Consider the following 25,196-nt stretch of genomic DNA (forward strand, 5'->3'; position numbering starts at 1 on the left):
ACCGGTATTCACAAACCTCTTCTTTCATGGTTTTGATCATATCTCCAAGTTCGTACATTTAGAGTTAAGATACACAATCACCTTTCTAGCCTTTATAATGTCATTAGCAGTGTCCCACAAAGTGCCCACCTTGCTCCATTAATGTTTTTGCTATATATTAATGATATTAAGAAGTTTCTGCAAATGCTAAATTCCTAGTGTTTGCAGACAAGAAGCGATTCACATAGTACAGTATTTGCCTTAGACTACAAAAAGACTTAAATCAACTTGAAGTTTATTGTTCAAGTAATGATTTAAGCTGAACCACAAAAAAGATAATCTGGTTTTCTAAAATGAAATGTAATATCTTCTTTGATTATAAATTAAATTCCAAAATTCCTGTGAGTACTATTGAACAAATAAATGACTTAGGTGTATTATTCACAAATACACTGAACTTCCATGATCACATTGAAGAGATATGTAAAAAAATCCTTGCAAAGACTTTGTTGCATAACAAGGTATTCCAGCAAGTTTTTCCAGTTTGCTCACTTTTAAACACCTATATGTAATGTTGGTACATCCATTATTAGAATATTGCATGCAGATATGTAATCCTAACCACACTGTTTCCATATCTAGGATAAAGTCCGTCCAACATAATTTTTACATATTTGTTCTTACAGAATTGGTATCCCATACGACTACATAGACTATAAAAAATTTGAAAACTATCTGAAATTACAATCTCCTTAGGAAAGGCGTGAGAACTTCGATATTAGTTTAATTCATAAATTACTCTGCTCTCATATAATTTGTTCTAAATTACTGTATTGGAAAAGTGAACATTTAAGTTCCTCTTAGGTTCATGAGATTAAATCCATCCTTTGTAACAATCTGGCACAGAACAAACTATGCTTTCCATCAGGGGCAAATGCTGGTCATGAAAGTCAGGCTTGGTCTTCCATTTGTGAAAGTTGGTGGGGTGGAACATGCGTAGTTATGAATGAATAACATTTATAAACCCAATAATCGCTAAATCACATGAACATTTTAATCATCGGTTACATGAACATGCATTCAAACTGGTTACGTCACACCTTCAAGAATGGCCAAAAGAATAACAATCAGACACATTTTATAATTAATAACAAATCATGACAAGCCAGTGATTATATAATTTAAACAAGTAAACGTCAAACTATGTACACAGAAAAATTGCAACTATTTATTAGATCTTCCTACTTGAAAACAAACTTTACTCTGCGGCTTCTCTTTACAAAACCATCAATAACTTCATCATAGAAAGAGGGCTGTAATATAATTTTTGCAAGCAATCCTTTTTCAATCGACAACATAGCTAATGATGATAGCCTCTCCTGACCTTGAGTCGATCTGCAATATGTATTAATGCGTCTCAGTGTTGAAAAAGAACGTTCTGCAGAGGATGTAGGAGCAGGAATTGTTGATACAAGTTTGATGAGCTTGAACATTTCTGGCATACCCATGTACAATTTATTAGTATGCATAAAGTGCATTAAGTCTGAAACACTTTTCTCTTTAAAGTCAGAAGATGAATACATCACACTTAATTTGGTTTTTAAGCGAACAATGTCGAAAAATGACCCATAGGTCTTTTCTAGGGCAGTAACATCACTGTCTGGAAACCTATTTCTGTGCTTCTCAAACAAATCACAATCCAACAGCGAGAAGAACACAGATTTCTTTATGCATTTAAAACGCTCTCCTATTTGGACAAATACATTTTGTTCAGAAGAAGTTGCCAACAGTAGCACCAACGAGATGGAATTTTGGTTCACATCTTATTAATACTGTGAAAGAATATTATGATACGCTGGTGAAATTCTTTCAACATGTACAGGATACTTCAGACGACTGGGATGAAGACACTACATTGAAAGCACAAGGATTTTCGTTCTTCTTACTTAAGTTCAACACTAGATTTCTGCTGGCAGTGTTCTCCAAGATAGTACCGTACTGTACGAATGAACGTTTGCATTACGTATTTACGCACTCCTAGTGTACAATGCATGTAAGGTTCATTTTCGTTTAATCATCGACATAGGAAAACGAACACAACAGACATTGTTCTGATGGACTGCGTATCCCTATGTGGCTGGGAGGCGTGACCAGTCTTAAGGAGAATAATGGATAGGAAGAGTATTGTGGGATACAACCTTTTACCCGACGAGCGACGATATGTTTGAGCCACAATCTTTTCCTCACAACTGAACTCTTGTAAAATAGCACAAACATGATTTAAGAGGGCTCCAGCAGTGCGATATTTACTAAACCAAGAAACCTCTCTTGAATTTCACCACTTTCATCTACAAAATGGAGTAAAGTAGAGAGTTGTGACTTATATTAATAATGTCGGACGTTTCGTCCATTATTATTGCCACAAAAGTTGCTTGTTTAAGCTCCTCCTTTATTCTTCTCACAATTACTGAACTTATTTCTGCTATTAAATCATTTTGGATTGTAGACGACGTCCCTCTAAAAATGGTGGAGTCTTTCAGATGAGCTGCCAGAAGAGGATCTTATTCACTTATAATTTGTAGAAGTTCGATGTAATTCCCTCTGTTTACGGAAGTTGCAGACTCGTCATGTCCGCGAAATGGTAGTTCCTGTTTTGCTAAAAAACACACTGCATCGATCAGTCGTTTAAGTACGTATGTCACGATTTTTCTTTACCTTTTTATTACGAAGTTGGTCACTGATGCGTTTCTGTTCATCCAGCTGATGGTCGATCCTTGTATGCCCAAAGCTATTTAACTGCAAAACACACTTCATATGGTTTGCAGATTTCTCTGTCTTGTAATGGACAGTGTCAAGGTGTTCAAATTGTCAAAGCCACTTTTACACCATACACCGTTATCAGCAGAAAATAGTAAACACGGCCAGCAAAACAGTCTATTCACTTTCTTGGACCCTGTCAACCAGTGCGTATTATTATATTGAGATACAGAGAACGAACGTACATATTCTCTATTTTTCTCCCTGCCATTCTTAATATTGTCTGTTTTCTCTTCGATAGTCCTTCGATAAAATGGATTTGATAACAAGCTGTCAATAATGCACGGTTCGGAACCCATTGCAGCATGTCAAATCATTCAGAATAGATGATCAGGAACTTACAGTACACTACTCACTGACACAACACACTAGATCTGTAGCTCTCAGACCAGAGCTTCCAACTACACATTACAAACGTGACGGCTTGCAACCGGCCTTAGAATGAAAAACCTGCGCGCGCATACATTTCTCGCTGTGTCGACAGCTCCGCTGAAGCTCCTAAGACACGAGCAAGCCTCGCTGGACTCGCCAAGATATATGCAACATGCGATTTGTATAATGCAGATCTATTACAGATACGGTACATATTGTAATTTTTTAACTCGCCTGCTTTAGAAAAATATTGCGCTTGCGCAGCAAGCGTAGCATGCTCGGAGAAATCGCCCCTGCTTTCCATAGTCCATTGCAAAGAATTATGAGAAATAAGTTGGATATAGATATACTTGACTGTTCACACTCTCACTTTATGAAAATGCTAGAAAATTAAATGTACTAAAATCATAATCATTAGATAATCTACCCTATTTGTTCTATAATACTATATAATGAGATAATTTGATATTTACATTACCAACTTCTCCTTTATAAGCCTGTAACATGGTTTTATGCAGTCCACAAAACATTATTATTCTGTGTAAATTCTTTGACTCCTTTGACACTTTATTTAGGCTACTTCAGAACACATCTGTGTGTACATTATTGTAACATAACATTTATCACAGATCAAACAATTAACAAAACATTTACGTCTTTTATCACTATGCCCTGCTTTGACACACAAAACATCTTCCCTTCTGTTTCAGCAGATTCTTCTTAGCATCTGCTGGCAGCCTTTTTCCATTAAAACATCCCAAGGAAGTATGCGATGATTTATTTCACCCTAGACATGCATCCTTTACAGAATTCTTACTCTTACTGACTAATATCAACTTTGGAAGGAGAACTTGTAGGATCACAATTAAGGCTGAAACCAGATCTGGCAAGTACAAAGTATTGTTCACTGTAGACAATCTCAAAAATAGACATTATAAGCTTATGATCATGTCTACAATTATGGGCCATTAAAGTATCAATCTAAATAAACCTCAAAAATGCCAGTAAGCTAGAAAAAAACATCCTGATCATCTGCTTTAGTCATGTAATTATGAGCTCTTTCCCAAGCTAACATTGCATCTTCTAACAATGAAGATTCAACCAAAGGTTACAATATAGCCACATGTTTCTCTCTGGTGGTTCCTAATGTTTCCACAGCATGTAGCTTGGTTTCAAGTTTATCATACAGAATGCTCAGTGACATGCTTTCTTCTCTAGTAGTTTGATTCAAATTAAGAGAGAAAAGCTCGAAAACATATTTTAGTAAGGAGGTCATCCCTTGCAAAGTGAGATTTTAACTGTTCAATAGTTCATTAGCCCCTGATGAAGGAGAATTTCCAACCAACCCTCTAGCTTTAGAACCTGGTACCATTGCTTGAAGAAGGTACTGAAATTTATATCTTCATTGTCTAAAGTGGTATCAGTGTCGATTATCTTAAACTGACTCCAGAATCCAAGTCCTTTCTTAATATCTCCATCATATTTCTTAAGTTTGAGTTTAGGAACAGTGAAGCTTCTAATAGTTAACTGAAGTCCCATGATGCTAAGTTCTGGTCTGCAGCTACAGAATGAAAGAGATTTCTATACCTTATTTTGATGATAATTTGCTCACCCCTGTAAGCTTCTGAGTCTTTGTAGTCCCTATGATAGGCTTCATCTTCTGCATCGTTCTTATGTAACCAAGATTCCCAGATTTCTTCATATAGTAAGAGACGATCAGCCTTGTCATTCGGTACTTTGAACAATGACTTCACTTCAACTTTATCTTTAATATCAACATGGAGAAAGTAGGAAGGAAGAAGATTAATTAATTACTTAAAATCTGAAACGATTTATTAAAAACATTACATGTTCATTACTACTCAACTTTGAAAATCATGAACACTCGCTTCTTACACAAAGAGTACTATGAGTCCCAAAGAGTACTTGGCTGTCACTGTTTTCTAAGAGTAAACACTGCATAATTGTGATAAAGTTGCTATGTGTGTGACAGAGATTATTTAGACTGTATAACATTTTCCCTGCAAATGTACTGTACATCGTGCAAATTGATATTGATCTCTTAGGCTCAGTATGATTAAAGAGGAAATAAAATCAGTTAGGCAGTGAAGGTTTTTTATATAAATGAAAGGAGAATAACATTGCACAATTAAGCTGAGGGACCCATTAAACTGAAGTGGATGGGAGTGAAACCAAGGCTCCTTTACAAGCAATTGAAGAATGCTTTCTACCTTTAGATTCATTCCTGGTCTCTTGTCATTCTGGAAAGAAGTTGAGTAAAGCTACAGTAACATTTTCTGAATGTTATCCTAGTGTCTCTGTAGTCATTTAGTTGAAATGAAAAATAAAACCAATAAAATCACAAGAAAATGAATAATGTAATGCCATCAATATACAACTCATAGAGGACAGGTTTAAATAGAGATGAGTTGATTTATCGAGTGATGAACATTAAATCAGAAGCTAAAAATATTGACTGGTCAATTACTGAGAGGTTTAAAATGGCAGGGAGGGATGCAATTGAATGGAAATGTAGTAATCAGTGTGGCGAATGCCGGAAAATTGATCTTGATAGTGGACTGTGCTGAAAACATGTACTGTACTCTAGTACCTTAGAGCTTGAAAAGCAGTGACAAGTATGATATGAAAATGAGCCTTTCCAAGACTAAAGTGATGTTTGTTGGAAAGAAACCTATGAGGATTTAATGTCAGGTAGAGAATAAACAGTGGAAATCAGTTCAGTAAATTGGGATATGTATTCTCCCACGATGGTAGAATAGTAAGTGAAATTGAATGAAGGTGTAGCAATGCTAATACAGTACAAAGAGGTCATAGTTATTATCAATACTATTTTGTGCGAAAGAAGTGATCTCTTGGATGAAATAATCTTTACATCACTCTGTTTTGAGACTGATTCTACTGTATGGGAGTGAAAGCTGGGTGGACTCTGGATATCATATTCATAATTGGAGCATTGCATAGACTTACAGGCGTTTTACACACCAATACCTTAAAATCCGTTTACCACTGTCTTATTAAATCACATTTATCCTACAAGTGTTTTATCTGGGCTGGTAATAATAAATATAGTTTGAAACCTTTACAGACTTTACAAAATAGAGCTATTTGTATTATATATGGACTGCATCCATTAACACATACCTCTGAAATGTATAAAGTATCAAATGTATGCGCCCTGGAAGTCATCAATAAATATTCATCCATATACTGTACATCAATACAGACATGACACATTAATATTAAAATATGTTCTTGTTCCTGCCCTTTTCCCAGTTATCAGGGATTGGCATTTTATATGGACTTAGCCCCATTTTAATGGCTGCATGCCTTTCCTGATATTCATCCAATATTTTCTATGTTACACTTCCCGTAACCCAATTCAATGAAATATGGGATAAAAAGTGTCGCATATATAGAATGTTTAAAATCTTTAATAATGTACCAGAATCTATCAGGCTAACTAAGAAACTGGTTGCCTTTAAGGCAAAAACAAAATAATACTTACTGGATACAGTAGAACCCCATTTATCCGAAATAAAGGGGACGGGGCCACTTCGGTTGACACGTTTTTTTTTTCAGATGATGCATGGTAAATATTTTCGGAATTTAAATGTCAAAATAAAAATGCATAAACTCAGTTAAGCAAAGATGCATACTGTATATTAATATTAAAATGTTTACATAATGCAACTCATTGTATAAATTTTCTTAGTGCAGCATTGTCGTGCAGCTATGTCGCGCCACCTTTTAATCAACAATACATCAGCTGGTGTAGATTCATTGCTTTGTTCAACAAAGCGCAAAGCAATCTGAAATAATGAAACAATTTTTTGTTACTACTGAACTGAATACTGTATACAGTAATTTTATTACAGTACTGTAATTTAAGCATGTGGTACTGTATTTTAATAACAATTCAAGATCAGTCTTACCTCCAATGCATTAAATCCATCATCTCCTGTAACTCGATTCTCAAAACTGCCATTGTCAAGGTTGGACTCGTCTGCATAATCTTCATGACGAATAATACAGTAATAATAATAATAATAATAATAATAATAATAATAATAATAATAATAATAATAATAATAATAATAATAATTCCTGCTTGTTCAAGAAAATATGTATCATGGAACGAACTCGAGGCTAAGTGACTGCTTTGTTTTATGCTACATGTGCATTCTGGCATAAGTCATAATATAAAAATAGGGTTTGCCTAGTAGCTCTCAGCACATATAGCAAGAGAATTACTAATATCGACAGCTAAGAACGAGAGGGTAAAAACAAAATATTAAAATACAATTGAACTTGTGTTGGTATTATTACTAGCAGTTGTATAGCTGACTGTCATTATCATTATTATTCAATGTATTTCATTCTTAGAATTAATGCTATGATGTAATTTTGAATTGTCCGACTCGTTGGTTGAATGGTCAGCGTACTGGCCTTCGGTTCAGAGGGTCCCGGGTTCGATTCCCGGCCGGCTCGGGAATTTTAACCTTCATTGGTTAATTCCAGTGGCTTGGGGGCTGGGTGTTTGTGCTGTCCCCAACATCCCTGCAACTCACACACCACACATAACACTATCCTCCACCACAATAACACGCAGGTCCCTACACATGGCAGATGCCGCCCACCCTCATCAGAGGGTCTGCCTTACAAGGGCTGCACTCGGCTAGAAATAGCCACATAAAATTATTATTATTTTGAATTTAATATGTACTGCCCCTCAATGTGAGTTTCTGGCTTGTTGGGGTCCTGATTTAAATTTTTTAAAATTAAAACATATAAATTTGAAGTAACAGATGTTTAAGTAGCAAGAATGATTGCTTGCACAAACAGGTGGGAAAAATGTTAGGAGGGTACTTGGAGTGAGGAGGTAATGGCAAAGTTAGAAATTAATTCAACAGTTGAAGCTCTATGTATAAACTAGCTTTGTTGGTGGAGTCATGTTACATGAGTCGAGGAGGATATAACTATTGGAAAGGAACAAATAAGTGTCAAATCAAGTCATGAAGAGAGAGAGATAGGAACAAGAAAAGGACTTGAATGGAGGATGATAGGTTACCTAGGAGAATAATGGACTCAGCCATAATGTGGAAGAGAAACAGAGGTAGATCAATGTAGGCCACGAATTGCAAATATAAGATTGTAGAGGTCCTTAGTTAATTCTCAGAGGCTTACAGATTGAATGCTGAAAGGCATTGTAACCGTACAACAGGGTTACAGATTCCATTCATTATTTATTATTATTATTATCATCATTATTATTATTATTATTATTATTAACCCGATTCATTTGATTTTTTATATTCTGTTTCTCATCATTTAGACTGTAATAATTAGGTATCACGTATATTATTGTATTTCATCATAGGTTAAGTGAATATGTTTGTAATTATTCTGTATTGTAGTAAGTGAGATTTGTTGGTTTCATATTGTCATGCTGTGGCTTGTAACTTTGGCTAGATGAGCTGGCATAGTATTTTGCAATCGAGGCTATGTTTAACTGGGAATGTTGTGTACAAGGAGATTTCCCGGTGACGCATTCGGTATAGCCATTCTCGGACCGCTTGGGTACGCTTAGACGACACATGACTGATGACATCAGTGCGTGGACACGTGATTGCGACCAAGTGTCAGTATTCGCCAGCTACTGTATGTGGAAGTGGAAGGGATGAACAGGAGTAGGGAGAGGAGTCGTCATCGCGAGGTGATATAAAGTCAAGGCGACGGTGGGGAGAGCTATTCTGTTCTTACTCAGTTCATAAGCAGTTAATATCGTGCAGATCATATGTAACAGTCAGATGTATCAAATGGAAGAAGTGGTCTTAGTGTGATGGTCAGAGCTAAGAGTTGTGTTTGAAGAGGTAATCATCGAGGAAGTCTACAAGTGGTGGTTGTATCCGAGCAGAGACGGGTACTATGCTGATAAAGAAACATCATCTTCTTGTGAGGATGGACTTCACAAGATGTTTCAATAATATTTTCCAATTATTTAAAATATATTGAGTGGACGTAATTACATTGGAGCTCCCTACACGCGTACATGGTATGTAGGCTAACTCCTTGTGACATAAGAAGATTACAGCAGACGGCTCCCGACTTCAGCTCACAGGTTTTCCCAAGAATTTCAAGTTCAACAGCGGTGTATGCAGACAACAGGTAATTAAAGCATCAGACATGTTATGCATTCATAACATGAAGAAGAGTGTAATCAGCGGCGATATCATATCGCACTTCAAGTTCATGCCAATAGCTTTTTTTGTTTAGATTAAATTTTCCTTTTCTTTGTACCGCAAATCTCACAATATATTTCTTTTGTTAAATTAAAAGACGTAAATGATTGTTCATTGTGACGTAAATTTAGTCATAAACTCAGTTTTATTTTTAATTATAATAAGAGATTCCAGTTCCATGTACAATCCTCAATTGTGGAAATGCAACAGTAATTTAATATTGTCCTGATCCATATCCCTGTATATTGCCAGATATGTGAGTTTATCACCTCACGCCTTGAGATAATTGATATAAGAGGTATGCTCTACCGAATTTTGTTGTTTTTCTTAAAAAAGCAACTGGCGCTCAAACAAATGTTATGTATATTGTGTGAAGGAGATGTAAGTATAAGAGTAGTGGTTGGAGTAGCCACATCGTGTCGCCAGCAACGTGGGACTCGAAAGGTTCAGAAGAAGTGTTTCTGAATGGCAATATACATGGATCAGTTCTTTTAATGAGTATGCACATGTTAAATTCACCGAGTAATGTTAGGAAGGTCATTTTGTTGAAGTTTGTATTTAAGGGGTAATGTCAGAGGAATTGCAAGGGGAAATAGCTTTGAGATCGCGAAAAATTAGTAGGAAACCGAAGATGGACAAGGACAGCAATATGCAGTCAGGTGATGAGGCTGAGGTTATTGTGTCCAAGGAAATCCAAGGTGGTAACATAAATAGGAAGTTGGTGACTAAGGTGGGACCTGCTGAAAGTCAGAAAATTGTAGAAACTGAGGAAAACGCTGTCACGAAAGATCAAAGTAAAGGGGTGATTGACCTGGGTTTATTTAATTTGCTGATGTCCAAAATGACTGAGCAGAATAATATCATTAGTGAGAAAATTGAATCTCAGAATAATATTATGAGTGAAAAAATTGAAACGGTCATTAGTGAGAAAATTGAATCTCAGAATAATATTATGAGTGAAAAAATTGAAACGGTCATTAGTGAGAAAATTGAATCTCAGAATAATATTATGAGTGAGAAAATTGAAACGGTCATTAGTGAGAAAATTGAATCTCAGAATAATATTATGAGTGAGAAAATTGAAGCGGTCATTAGTGAAAAAATTGAAGCTCAGAGTAATGCCATAAATAGTATTAATAAGAAGATTGATGATGTTAGTAATAAGATAGATCATAAGGTGTTAGAAATAAGTAAGCAAATTAATAATTTAGAAAGTAAGGTAAATAGGGAGTGTAGTGACATCAGAGCTGAGATGGAATTGGGTCGGAGCAATCTCCATACGGAAATAGAGCAAATTAGTGAGACATGCATCAAACAGATTGATGAATTAGGCGCCAAGATCGAGTCTAATAAAGGAGAAATCAATGAGTTAGTAGAAGAAAGGTTTGAAAAGATAACCAATACAGTGGGGCAAGAAACTAGGAAATGTATTAGTAGGGTAGAACAGGTGGAAAGAAAACTTGGAGAAGTAGGTGATCTAGAGAGTGAACAAAAATCATTATCACAGAAGGTGAGAGAATCGGAAGAAAAATTACAGGAGAAGTTAAGAAAAATTGAAGAAAAGGCTGAGGAAACATTGGAAGAAAAATTTCTGAGTTGCCAGAGAGTACTCCAGAAAGAAGTGCGTGATAGTAGAAATGTACGCGAAATAATTGTAAATAATGGTTTAATCACTAGAGATCATGACTTACCTAAGTTTTCTGGGAAAGAATTTAACCCGATGGAATTTATGAGAGTAGTAGAGAAGAAATTTGCTGTTCAATTAAGAGACAATATTATTAGCTGGGAAACTGTATTGGAGATCTTATCTAATGCTTTCGTAGGAGAGACTAAGTCTTGGTTTCAAGTATATAAAAGCTCGATGTCTAGTCTAACAGAATTTAAGGAGAAATTCATGGCTAAATTTTGGAGTGAAGGTGTTCAGAGTAGAGAGAGAGAGAGAGTAATGTTTGGCAGGTATAATTCTAACGAGGGTGTTAGAATGACTGAATACTTTTTGGCTCATGTTTTGGTGTGGAGAAATTTAGAATGTATTGGACCTGAGGCTGATATAGTTAGACTTATGGCTAAGCACTATACCGATAGAATAAGAGAAGCGGTTTGTATGCAAAGAGTGGAGACTATTAAGGAAATGGAGATTTTGTTGGAAAGTTTTGATGCTTTAAGTAGTAGCTTGAATAATAGTAGGACACTAAATAGGAATGTAGAAGGAAGGGGTAACCAATCTAATAATCAGGACAGGCCTATGAATAATCGTAACTACAGAAGAGAATATCAGGAGAGACCTAATAATAATTTCCACAGGGAGAGAAATTATCAAAATAGTTCGGAAAATTTCAGGACTGGGAGGCGTGATTATGGTAATCAACCAGAAGCTGGGAGGCGAGAGAATACAGGCCATAATAATAATAATAATGACGCTAGAGGAAATAGGCAACAGGGGAGGCCGACTGAGGTGTGTAACCAACAAGTCGTAACCGAACCTAGTACTTTAAACGCGCAACGGACTGTATAAACAGGTCACTGAGACAGTCCGTAAATGGTGAGTTCACGTATAAGGTAGATAAGCATGTTAATGTCGACCAGCCTATAGTTGTAAGTGAACATGATTGTGACCTAAGTAGCAATAATTCAAATGTTTTAAGTGACGACTTAATCGTAGACAATAAATTTTATAAGTGTAATTTAAATTTAGATATAAGGCAAGATTTGTTAAGTGATCTTATATTATGTAATGAGGATAATTTAAGTAGTGTTACTGTTACACCGACGATTGAACTGCTGATATGGGGCAGAAAAGTTAAGATTTTGTTGGACTCTGGTAGTGAGAAGTCATGTGTAAATTCCAAGCTGTATGAGGAAGTTTTAAGAGAGAAGTGTGAGGTAGCGGAAATTCCAGTGAGGAATACGTTCATCGTAACAGCTGTTGGAAACAAGTCTCAAAGAGTGAATAAACAAATAGCTGTCCCCATTAGCATAAGTGGAGAATGTATTTTCCAACCATGCTTAATAGTGCCTAATTTAGTTTATGCCGTTATTTTAGGTACTGACTGGTTAACGTGTCACAAGGCTAAATTAAATTTTGATCTGTGTAATGTCAATCTTATTTGGGGAAAGAGTAGCAGGGAAGTCAGTTTACCATATGATGTTTTGTCAGAAATTAGTGCGAATAAAGTGTGTTCTAGTACGGAAGGATCTTGTGAAATTCCTAATATGAGGAAAAATATTGATGTCTGCCATGTGTCGATACAGAGAGATTCTAGAGATGAATTGTATGAGACAGTGGAGAAATGTAATTTAGCGGAAAGTCAGAAGGACGAATTGTGTGAATTATTGATATCACATAGTGATGTTTTTAGTGACCGGCCTGGTAGAACACATCTTTACGAACACAAATTTATGTTCATGATAACTTTTGTAGGACTATTTTGGATGAATTTGAACTTGGTGACAAGGTTTTACTCAGAGTGCCAATCCCGTCATCAGCAGAAGCTGGTCAATTTTCTAAGTTTTTCTTGTTATATCAGGGATACTTCACCGTAGTGAAACGGATTGGGAAATGTGCTTATTCATTAGAAGACAAGGAAGGAAATATCGTAGGCACATACAATATAAGAAATCTTAAGAAATATATCATGTGAGTTTGTTGATTATTTTCATTATTATGTTAATTCACCATGTTTTATGAAGCTGGCATTGCGAACAGGACTTCAGTGAAATTAGCGTGTGTTGTGATATTAAGTGAAGCATGGCAGTGCAATAAACTCCAGTGCTTGGAGACAGTGTATATAATGAAATGTCTTCGAGAATTACTTTTGAACACTCAATGAACGTTTGAAACGACAGAAGTGAGAAAGAAATGTAATCTGTATGTAAATAATACTGTATAATCAAAGTGAAAATGATAATTGATAAATGTTTTATATGTGTAACAACGAACATCCAGATGGATGATACTATGTACCCAAATTTGTAAAGGGCATTTTTATACATGTATCTATGGTGTACTCGATTTCAGGTGATTGTGTAGATATTTCATGAATCAATCGATTCATTTAATCGATTATTTCATGAGGGAGGCGTTCTGTAACCGTACAACAGGGTTACAGATTCCATTCATTATTTATTATTATTATTATCATCATTATTATTATTATTATTATTATTAACCCGATTCATTTGATTTTTTATATTCTGTTTCTCATCATTTAGACTGTAATAATTAGGTATCACGTATATTATTGTATTTCATCATAGGTTAAGTGAATATGTTTGTAATTATTCTGTATTGTAGTAAGTGAGATTTGTTGGTTTCATATTGTCATGCTGTGGCTTGTAACTTTGGCTAGATGAGCTGGCATAGTATTTTGCAATCGAGGCTATGTTTAACTGGGAATGTTGTGTACAAGGAGATTTCCCGGTGACGCATTCGGTATAGCCATTCTCGGACCGCTTGGGTACGCTTAGACGACACATGACTGATGACATCAGTGCGTGGACACGTGATTGCGACCAAGTGTCAGTATTCGCCAGCTACTGTATGTGGAAGTGGAAGGGATGAACAGGAGTAGGGAGAGGAGTCGTCATCGCGAGGTGATATAAAGTCAAGGCGACGGTGGGGAGAGCTATTCTGTTCTTACTCAGTTCATAAGCAGTTAATATCGTGCAGATCATATGTAACAGTCAGATGTATCAAATGGAAGAAGTGGTCTTAGTGTGATGGTCAGAGCTAAGAGTTGTGTTTGAAGAGGTAATCATCGAGGAAGTCTACAAGTGGTGGTTGTATCCGAGCAGAGACGGGTACTATGCTGATAAAGAAACATCATCTTCTTGTGAGGATGGACTTCACAAGATGTTTCAATAATATTTTCCAATTATTTAAAATATATTGAGTGGACGTAATTACATTGGAGCTCCCTACACGCGTACATGGTATGTAGGCTAACTCCTTGTGACATAAGAAGATTACAGCAGACGGCTCCCGACTTCAGCTCACAGGTTTTCCCAAGAATTTCAAGTTCAACAGCGGTGTATGCAGACAACAGGTAATTAAAGCATCAGACATGTTATGCATTCATAACATGAAGAAGAGTGTAATCAGCGGCGATATCATATCGCACTTCAAGTTCATGCCAATAGCTTTTTTTGTTTAGATTAAATTTTCCTTTTCTTTGTACCGCAAATCTCACAATATATTTCTTTTGTTAAATTAAAAGACGTAAATGATTGTTCATTGTGACGTAAATTTAGTCATAAACTCAGTTTTATTTTTAATTATAATAAGAGATTCCAGTTCCATGTACAATCCTCAATTGTGGAAATGCAACAGTAATTTAATATTGTCCTGATCCATATCCCTGTATATTGCCAGATATGTGAGTTTATCACCTCACGCCTTGAGATAATTGATATAAGAGGTATGCTCTACCGAATTTTGTTGTTTTTCTTAAAAAAGCAACTGGCGCTCAAACAAATGTTATGTATATTGTGTGAAGGAGATGTAAGTATAAGAGTAGTGGTCAGTGTAGCCACAGCATAACTGTCTATAATGTATATCTGTATGTATGCATTAATATGTACACTTCTAAATCAATGGGCTGTATACATTACATGAAATTAGCAGCATGAAATTACTGTACATCAATACAGACATGACACATTAATATTAAAATATGTTCTTGTTCCTGTCCTTTTCCCAGTTATCAGGGGTTGGCATTTTATATGGACTTAGCCCCATTTTATGGCTGCATGCCTTTCCTGATGCCAATCCTATGTACTCACTCTTGCATGTTTCTGTGATGGTTTATAGTGTGACACGTATGAATATGAAGATGTATATTAAGATGAACACAAACACACAGCCCCGAGCTAGAGGAATTAATCAAACATGGTTAAAAATCCCTTTCCCAAATGGGAATCAAACCTGGAGCCCTCTGAACCGAAAGCCATTTTGTTGACCATTCAGCCCAGGAACTGGACCAGTTCAACAATGATCATTACTTGAATAGAAGTATTTTGTAACACAAATAAAATGAGCAAGGACAAGTGAGAATGGATATTGTTTATGGAGATTTAGGTATGTCTCCATCAGCCTATCCCAGTTTCCACACAAATACATCAAGAAATAAAGCACCAATAAATCAAAAGAAAAATTACACAAGTGTATTTTGAAAATCTTCAAAATTCCCTTACTTTTAATTGTGTAGGCTAATCATATTGTTCAGTAGGCTTTGTCTTATGACAATCTCTGAATGGGGAAGCCTATTGTTTGCTATCAAGCAATAAAAGTATAGTTATGATTGAAGTACTTGCCAGATCTCAGTAGGTAATTTGGTCCCTCAACAGAGACCTTCTCAACAGGAAGGACCAACTTCAAATTCCTGAACCTAAGATAAAGAGCTAAAAAATATCCAGATAAAAGGAGGCAAGCATACAGCACAAATTAACACGTAAATTTAAGTGAAATTAAGAAACCTATCATCATTATCAAGCATATATGACCAAGAAATATGTAAACTATAAGAACAACATAAGTAAGTTTTTCAGAGAAGCTGTGTTCTCACTGCTCAAAATTGATACACAGTATAATTGTTTATTGCATACGCCTCATCTCATATTTACTGATATCATTATATCCTTAATTGTTATTTAAGTACTGTATTGGAAAGGAACAAACAAGGATCAGTTCAAGTCATATACAATATATAGACAGATAAATAGGAGGAACAAAAAAAAAGTAACACAAAATAGGACAAACATAAAGGCAGGTTAATGTGTGAATAGGGAGCTACAGCAACTCCTTTTAATTGTTATTTAGTTTCAAATACTAACAAAGTAATTATTCATCTATTCTTACTGTTAGTTTTAGAAAAATATATTGATGTTTTTGCAGGAAATACTTCTGAAAGTGTTCTTCAGAAGTTCCGTAAGAGTTTTGCCTTGAAGTTTCATAAGAAGTCTGGCAGCAAAGAAAGTGGGGAAGTGGGAGAAGAGGCAACAGAAGAGCTACCTGCGACTGCTGACGAGGAGAATAGACTTGCTCGCCCTGAGTCTCCTCCCATTAAAGAGGATACCAACCCTGATCCTAAGTTCAAGTACAGTTACTTTATAATTTATTTTGTCAATTTATCTTTTACATTTGAAAAATAAGAGTGAGAATTATTAAATATGATATTACAGTTGCAATAGCCACATCGTATACTGTAGTACTTAAAAATTCACCATTTGTAATAATATATGAGTGGAATAATGAATCATGGGAGACGATGATTGTAAGTAAGGAAATACTTCATCTTAATTAATTATGTGTGCATCCATGATTTATTACTGATTTCCAAATCTTAACCGATGGGTTTAGATACCATTAGTGTTTGTTAGTTGATATGATGCCATGAATTGGTGACCTATTTACTGCTGGGTCAACTTTGCATCGTACTTCACTGTTCTGCCAGTCTGCATTTTAAATTAATATCTATCTATTGGCTGAAATTAGTTTATAGTCTGTAATATTATTGGTCTCCACAATTAGTTGTAAGAGAGAGATGAAGACCAAACTAGATTATGGGGCAATTTTAGTTGACATTGAAGGATGAAATTTGATACATGAGGTGCCTGTACAAATCAGAATATGTGGAGGAGTTTAATTTGGAGATGAAAACAACAAATTTACTAAAAGCTATAAACCAATTTTAATGATAAAAAAGAAGGTAATAAAAGTGATACCTTCTTCAAAATTCTCCTTTCATTATCTCTGTACAGTATATAATGAGTTATTGTATTAATAACAAAGAATTTTAATTATTGCTTGTTTTGATTGCCATAAACTACAAAAATATGTTTTATCCAGGGATTATATAGGTTTTCACCAGTGTTCTGAGGATGATAGTTGCTTATAAGTTGCAAGACAATGAGAAATTGAATCACAACTGGACGGTAGTACAGATTATGCTAACTCCTTACAGTGCCTTATAGTAGAAAGAATGTTCTAAAACTTTCCTATTATCTCTGTATAGTGCAAAAACCCCCAGTAATTTGACTTCATTTTATTTGTTGACTATCTTAAGAACCATTTCTACTGTAGAGACTTCGTAAGGAAAAGCAGTAGTTCAGGATTGCTTGGAAGGAATAACATTTTTACTGGGTGACGTATTTCTCCTCTAATTTTTAACTAACTTTCCTGATGAAATATGATTTTAATTTTGTTGCATTAATTGGTATTGTACAGTATGTATTTATTAGTACTGTATGTATTTATTATGTAGTAACACTTCCTCAATTTAGAGGCTGCCTAAAAGACAAAATGTACTTTATACTAAAAGAAAATGCATTCTCCTTTTTTTTGTTGAAGCTTTTCGCACTTCTTTGGGGGGCGGCATTACCATCCTTTATTCTTTTGCCACTCCTCTTTATTCAGGGTTTCCTTTTTCTTGCAGTTTCTTTCTCTCAACTCTTCAGCTACCATATTTTATGTGCCCACCTTACGTGGGGTTTACTGGTCCTCCTTCCTGGCAGCTCCAGCACCCCTCTCTCTTTCCCATATAATTTTCGGGTCTTTGTTCCACATTGCCAAACAACCTCAGTCTGCTTTCTTGAATTTTTTTATCCAATGATTCTTCACAGAAGCAAAAACAATTAAGCCTATAAAAAATGTATAATGGGAAAATAAAGAAAGTCTGAAGGTGGTTTCTTAAAATTATTGACGATAATCAATAATCAAATATTTTGATAAGGGAATGTCTTGTAGTAGTATGGTCCTTATTATTAAAAAAATAACATAAAGGGCTAGGTTGCTCTATAGATGAAAATGAGAACATTTATTATATTTCTCAGCAACCCCTTTGATTCCAGGTAAAGTACCAAACTTCTCTTTCACCGAAGTAAAACATTTTCCAGGACATTCCTTTTATGGTACATGTAATATTTTTCACTTATTTTGGTGTAAGTTACAAAATATTCATATTTATTGAAAATTCTGTATATTTTAAAATTTAATTCTCTCTTTCTTTATCAGTTTAGCCCATGGAATTTCCCACTTCACCAAACTGTTTCGCTCTTGCTCACTATTCTTATAAACAGTGACCTTTTTTTTTTTTTTTTTTACATATACTCATGGGCGCCCATATGACAGTTTGTAGGAGGAGGGGGCGCTAGACCTGGGGGTATATTTTGGAAGATAAATGGCGACTTGTATTCTGTGGTTTCTGTGGTAGAATAACCCACGGTATACCCTGCCTGTTGGTGGGAGACGGTACTACTACTTCTATGTAATACTGACTTTTAAATCATTTTCTTGAAAGGAAAACACCTGATTACATTAGATTTTTGCCTTTCCCTGAGAGCTAGGTGGGGGGGGGGGGCGGCCCCACCTTGCCCCCGTGAATGGGCGCCCTTGCATATACTCATCATATAATTCTTCTAGCTTGTCAGATTGGATGGTGTCAAACAAGCACTCTCCATGGTTGTTTATATATGTCTTAGTCTCCTGTGTAATGTTCCTGGTCATTCTTCTTTGCTTCACATTGTCTCTCGTTTGGTCCAGTCATATATTTTTGGGTCTTCCCACTGGTTTCCTTCCAGTTATGGTCCTGTCTGTGTATACATTTTGTATTCTTGTACTTTGCATTCTTTTCAAATGTCTGAACCATTGAAGTCATATTGTTGTCTAGTTCTACTAGTCTGTAGAAATTGGGTCCATTAGTCGCTATAATAATAATAATAATAATAATAATAATAATAATAATAATAATCGTATGGCCTCAGCTGCCATGTGCAGACATTTCGATTTGACGCCATCTGGCTGTCTGCTCGTCAATTTCGACGTTCCGTTTTACTCTAGGTCCGCTAGATGGCAGACAGAGTAAACCGGATCTCTCTTGGGCGTCTATGGCTGAGATTTAATTAATTTTGTTGGGTAAATACCAAATGTTATCACCAGAGATCTTTTACATGCCGACATCGTACGGCATGGAGTGCCGAATGGACTTTTTTCCGCCCTTCAAAAATCCGACTACCTCTGCCGGGTTTGAACCCGCTATCTTGGGATCTGGAGGCCGACACTCTACCACGGATCCACAGAGGCAGCTATTAGTCGCTATGCTTAATGATCTCTATTTCTCCAACTCCCTTGCCAGTTACTATACTGCCAAGATATCTGAATTCTTCAACACATTCAAGGTATTGTCCTTCAGGTTTTTATGTGGCCACCAGTTCCTTCTCTGGAGATTTTTATTGTTACAGTTTTTTGTTTGTTTTGCTGTCTTTCATCTTATACTCCTGAAATGTTGCCACCTCCTTATCAAGCCTATTATGTACAACTTCTTCTTCTGTCTCACCCTAGAGAGCTACAACACCAGCAAACATCAAGGCATACATCTTCTCCATATGGGCAGATCGGCTGCCAAGTGGCATATGTCCAAAAGTCTGTATTTTCGGGAGAGTTTGCAGCTCACTGTAAATTCAGAATTATATTTCTTAATAAATTATAATGGTAATAAGTTGGAAATCGAAGTTTTCAATCAGAATGTATAAATCTGTATTGTAACTTTTCTAACTACTTCAAAATTTAAACTTTCAAAATCGTGATTTAAAAAAAAAAACACTTTCCTATAATTAAGACAAATATAACTTGGGAAGGGGAATGAGATTAAATAAAATTTGACAACTTCCTCTAAAAATAGAACTGTTGTTTATTGTCAAGGAATACAAACAAAAATTAAAATTGAAAGGTACAAAATGTGAATTCATACATTGCCATCCGATGTTATCTTGGTTTCATAAAATTCTTTATTACCGTTTGAAATGTTGCCATGATCAGTTTGTAAGCCTAGAAAAAAAGTAAGATCATGGCAAGTGGGTAGAAAATTCAATAGGTCTACCATATCCGTTTTCTTTGCTTCTGTGATGGATCAGTAACAGGAAAACTGTTTTTGTGCTGTTCATTGAAAGCTATTTTATCTGAATCCACCTTCCATGGATTAGGCTTGCACCCTCTTAAGTTCTTACCAGGAGTTTTACCTTCTCTGTAGTTTTTCAAAGCTCACAACAATCTCCCATCACTCATTGAGAATGTGTGAATAAAATATTATTTGCATGTTTCAACAGTCCTTGAGCCTACATGCAGGTAAAATTTGTTGACAATGTTATTAGGTGGATGACTATTATCATGAGCACAGTGCGTTGCAACAAACAGAGCGTGAACAAGCCCACACAGATAAGGATTTTGTTACACAGTCACCCATTTTCCATAACACTTTAAACAATTTCATTCATCTTGTGTAAGCTTCTGAAAATACACTTTGTGGCTCATGCAGTCTACATTATGAAATACCTTACGCAGCACAAGTCTACCTGAATGATCTTTGTATGATTTGCCACTGTTCACAACCTTTTTGTGATCTCCTTTATCATTTCCAACCTTTGTCAACCATGGAACTTCAACAATCCCATCCATATTTTTATAGTTTTTAACACACAGGCCATGTTTATTTTACAGTCCTAAACAACACTCACCTAATATGAATGTTTTGCACACAACAGAACATAGAGCACACAAGTAAACAAGGTTAACAGGTGGCGACAGCAGAGCTGACTGGCATGATCACTTGGACGTACAGCACTTAATTGTCAAGAGGCTCAGCAGTTTTGTTCAGTATAATATCATTCAGTGCTTTTTGTGAGCGGACTATTGAACTAGGACTCACAACACTTGTTGGATGCATAGAACTGCATGTCTAGTAATGATAAGTGGTGTGGATCCATTTTTCAATTTTTGTAACTTACACCACTTGACAGCCAACCTGCCCATATGTTAATCATTCTTTAGGTCTTTTTGGCATATACAGTACTACTCTGTTAAAACAAACACACTCCTACTAATTTCCTCTAATGCTAATTTCTGTGTGGAGATAAGAATTTTTGTTCTGAATTTGGAGTAATATGACATGTCACCAAGGCAACCATGGTTCACATTCTCATCAGTGCACATGGTATTTTGGAAATGAAAAGTCATGTCACTGTATTTCAGGTAAAACTAGAGGATCCTTGACTGTGACTGCGATATCAATGGTTACATAAAAGTCGAAGCTTGCTTACTCACTGAAGGCCTGTAGGAGAGTCACAATTACCCTGCTCATTTCATTAATAACATTGCTTTGTTATTGAAGCTTTTTGTTGGTCTGTTGAAATGAATGAAATTCTTCATTGTGTATCCATGGGTGTGAATTTGAATATTCTCTGAATTTTTATTGTCTCAACACATTTTCTTCCAAATTTTCTTTCTTAAACCTAATAATTTCCTTGACCCATACAGGATAGCAGTGCATTACTTACTAAATAATACGTCAATAGTAAAATATTTACTCAAGAAAGGAAACATGTCTTAAATTATATATCGGTATCAATATTCTATACGAAAGGTGTGAATTGGTAGACTGTAGGTTTGGTGGATGAGATGAACAGTAATATAGTCAGTTCCAAATGAGAAGAAAGTAACAAATGTGATATATTTCTTTGAGACAACGAGAGAAAATATGACCAGGGTATCGTGAGTAACAATTCAAAATAGGATGCGGTAAAACTTCTTAGAATAAAGCTTCAAATTATAATAGTATTTTGTAAGTCAATATCTTATATTTGTTAACTGTAAGTTATTAAAGGGTATTTATTTTTCTAGTAAGTTATGATTTATGTTTTCATTAAGATATTTCCTATAAATGATGTGTGTTTTTGTGAAGGTTTGGCCCTTTGGTATGGAGGTCAAGTAAAGAACGGAAGAAAGGCAAAAAAGCAGCTCGAAGTGCCAAATGTAACAGTGGAGATAGTGGGATACAGATAGAGGTGAGTTATGATATGTGTGATTTTTTTTTTTTTCCTCAGCCTGAAGGCTTGTTGGATCCTCAAAAGCTCTACCATTAGCTTGTCATAGCTATCATCACCATAATTACATTTCATAATTGAATTCAGTTGAGAACTTTATTTATACAGTATTTAGTTGGCCTTCAACTCCAAACACTTCTATAAACAAATCTAACTGCTGGATATGATGATGAAGCAATTACTACCATTAAATTATAGAAATGTCCCAGCTGGCAAGCTTTGTTACAGTGACAAATAAATGATTATGGAGTGTTTATTGAATGAGATTCTAAGGGAAATAGAATACACTAGAAAAATATCTTAACAGTCTTTGTTTTATGTAAACTTATCATCATCATCATCATCATCATCATCATCATCATCATCATCATCATCCAGCCACTGGCCAAGTCTGCTTAGAACATAAGCATAACATAAGAACATAACCATCTTCTATCATCCCACCATCTCTCTGTCTTTACTTTAGACCAGTTCTTCCTGTCACCCATTCCTCCACTGCCTTTGGCCATTTGTCCCTTGTTCTTCCTCTTAGTCTCCTGCTTTCCACTCCCATTTCATGCACCTTACATTGTCTTCACGAGTCTATACCATGTAAGCTTGATTCCTATATCCTACCCTGCAATGGTTCCACTTGTACTTGTTCTCTAACCTTCTCATTTATTATCTTATCCATTTTTGTTACTCCTGTTCTACTTCAACAAATTATTAAACAAATTAATTTAAAACACCATCTAATCAATATTTCTTGTCTTTGGGCAGAATTATAAAAACTTTATCATATACAGGACATGTTTCGACCACTTAGTGGTCATCTTCAGCTGCCTTTAAAATAGCTTAGATGAAACAATTTGATTAGTAAGTACATTAAAATTTTAAATTACGTTCCCATGGGAACTTATACCTATTGCTTAAAGTACTTGAAGTTTGGAAATTTGGGAGGGGGAAGGTGGGGGGAATAAGTGGGGGAGATTTTAGTGATGTGGTGTGTAAAAAGGTACTTAGATTACAATTCGCGTCTACGGTAAAAAATAGAAAACTTCTTATCTAATTGAACATATTTAAAAAGTCTAAAAGTCTGTAATTTGGCACTTTTTGTAAAAACACTAGGTGGCTTGATCTTGCTTATGTTAAAATTGATGTGTATAACAGTCTTCAAGTTTCTTATTGATTGTGTGTTGTGTTGATTATCTTCCTTTAAAGTTGCTTTTTATTTTTAGTACCAGGTTGTGTTGAACTGTTAATATACAATGGTCCTATGGTGACTTTTCTAGTAAGTTGCGTCAAATAGCGGTCTTCAGATTTGGGCAGCTTGCCTCACGATCTGCAACCAGCAGAAAGATCGTAAAATGTTAAAATGTGTCGTTAAACGAATTTGTTCTAGTTTAGTTTGACCTCGGAAAGAAGGTGGTGATAAGGGTATCTTGCTTTAACTCACTTTTACCGTAGACGCGAATTGTAATTTAAGTACCTTTTTTACACATCACATCACTAAAATCCCCCCCACTTATTCCCCCCACCTTGCCCCTCCCAAATTTTCAAATTTCAAGCGCAATGAAATTGTTTCATTTAAGCTATGTTAAAGACAGCTGAAGATAACCACTAAGTGGTCGAAACATGTCCTGTATATGATAATGTTTTCATAAATCTACCCAAAGGCAAGAAATAAAGTATTGATTAGGTGGTGTTTTAAATTTTGTTTAATAATTTGTTGATTAAATTCATTGATACGGTCATGAAGTGGACAGCTTGCAATACCTATTCTACTTCTCAAAACTGTCATCTCAATGGCCTGGATCCTGCTTTCCTCTCTTCCTCTCATTACCCAAGTTTCTGATGCATATGTCAGTATTGAGATATAGTACATCTGGTAGGTATCTCACTCTCTTGCTGTTTTGAGGGACCTCTTTACTCCACACTAAGCTCCTAACATTTTTGAAGAACGTTTCTGCTTGTCTTCCCATCTCACTTATTTCTTTTTCCTCTGCATTGGAAAATTACTTCACTCCTCACCTTGTCTAGTATGTCTCATTTTAGCACCACCATTAGTTTTTGTGGTTTCTGTACATCCACTATAAGGATCCACCCAACCTCCGAGCTGATGCCCTGACAGACAGACGGATGGATGGACCTACAGACAGACGAATGGACGGAGAGACAAACAGACCTTTTTCACCACCTTTTCTTGCCATTTTTATTTACAATTTTCACGTACTCCATTATATCTTTCACTCTTACTTTTAATCATTCCATACAATACATTTTTACTACCTTCACCTTCACTACCTTCTCCTCTCCTCTGCCACCACCTTCTTTGCTTCTTTCTTTCTTTCTGTCTTTCTTTCTTTCTTTCTTTCTTTCTTTCTTTCTTGACTGGTGATCTTCTCTTGTTTCCACCATCCTATTCTGACTGTGGAACCATGCCCTTCTGCACTATATCTTTCGTTCTGTCATTCCACTGCTAGGTTTTCTTCCATCTTTTGTTTATACTAGTTCCTCCACATACTGCTTTACTGTCTCTGTTAATGTCTTTCTAAAACTTCTCCATTCCTCTTCTCCTGTTTTTGGTTCTTCCAATGGCATATTTTGCTCTTCCCTGGTTTTTTCCATTTTTAGCTTCCATACTTTTATTCATCTCTCTTGATTGCGTGTCCCCTTCTTATCCTTAGTCCCTCTCAGATTCATTACCAGCAATCGATGATTACTGTCCAAGGCCTCTGATATGGCTCTTCTTTTTGATCCAAAAGTTTCCAGCCAACAACAAATTCCTTTCTCAGAAATCCAGCAACTTCTCACTTTCCTCTTTTCAACTCCCTCAACCCTTTGTTCTAAATATACCAATATAACTGTCAGATTGTTTACTACTGTTCGTAGGTGAATAATCTCAACACCTTAATT

The 25,196-nt window shown here is 35.7% G+C and overlaps 1 protein-coding gene across 4 annotated transcripts in view; it reads left to right on the top strand.

Annotated features, from left to right (window-relative positions):
• The window catches only part of RhoGEF3 (Rho guanine nucleotide exchange factor 3), a 536,802-nt gene that overhangs the window by 432,983 nt on the left and 78,623 nt on the right, over positions 1-25,196 (top strand). For all 4 annotated transcript variants that reach the window (XM_067152080.2, XM_067152079.2, XM_067152077.2 and 1 more), the window contains exons 5-6: positions 16,321-16,522; positions 22,160-22,262. In XM_067152080.2, coding sequence (XP_067008181.1) covers positions 16,321-16,522; positions 22,160-22,262 — 305 coding nt within the window. The remainder of the gene's footprint in view (positions 1-16,320; positions 16,523-22,159; positions 22,263-25,196) is intronic.

Source organism: Anabrus simplex, chromosome 1, assembly GCF_040414725.1.
Source record: "Anabrus simplex isolate iqAnaSimp1 chromosome 1, ASM4041472v1, whole genome shotgun sequence".
NCBI lineage: Eukaryota > Metazoa > Arthropoda > Insecta > Orthoptera > Tettigoniidae > Anabrus > Anabrus simplex.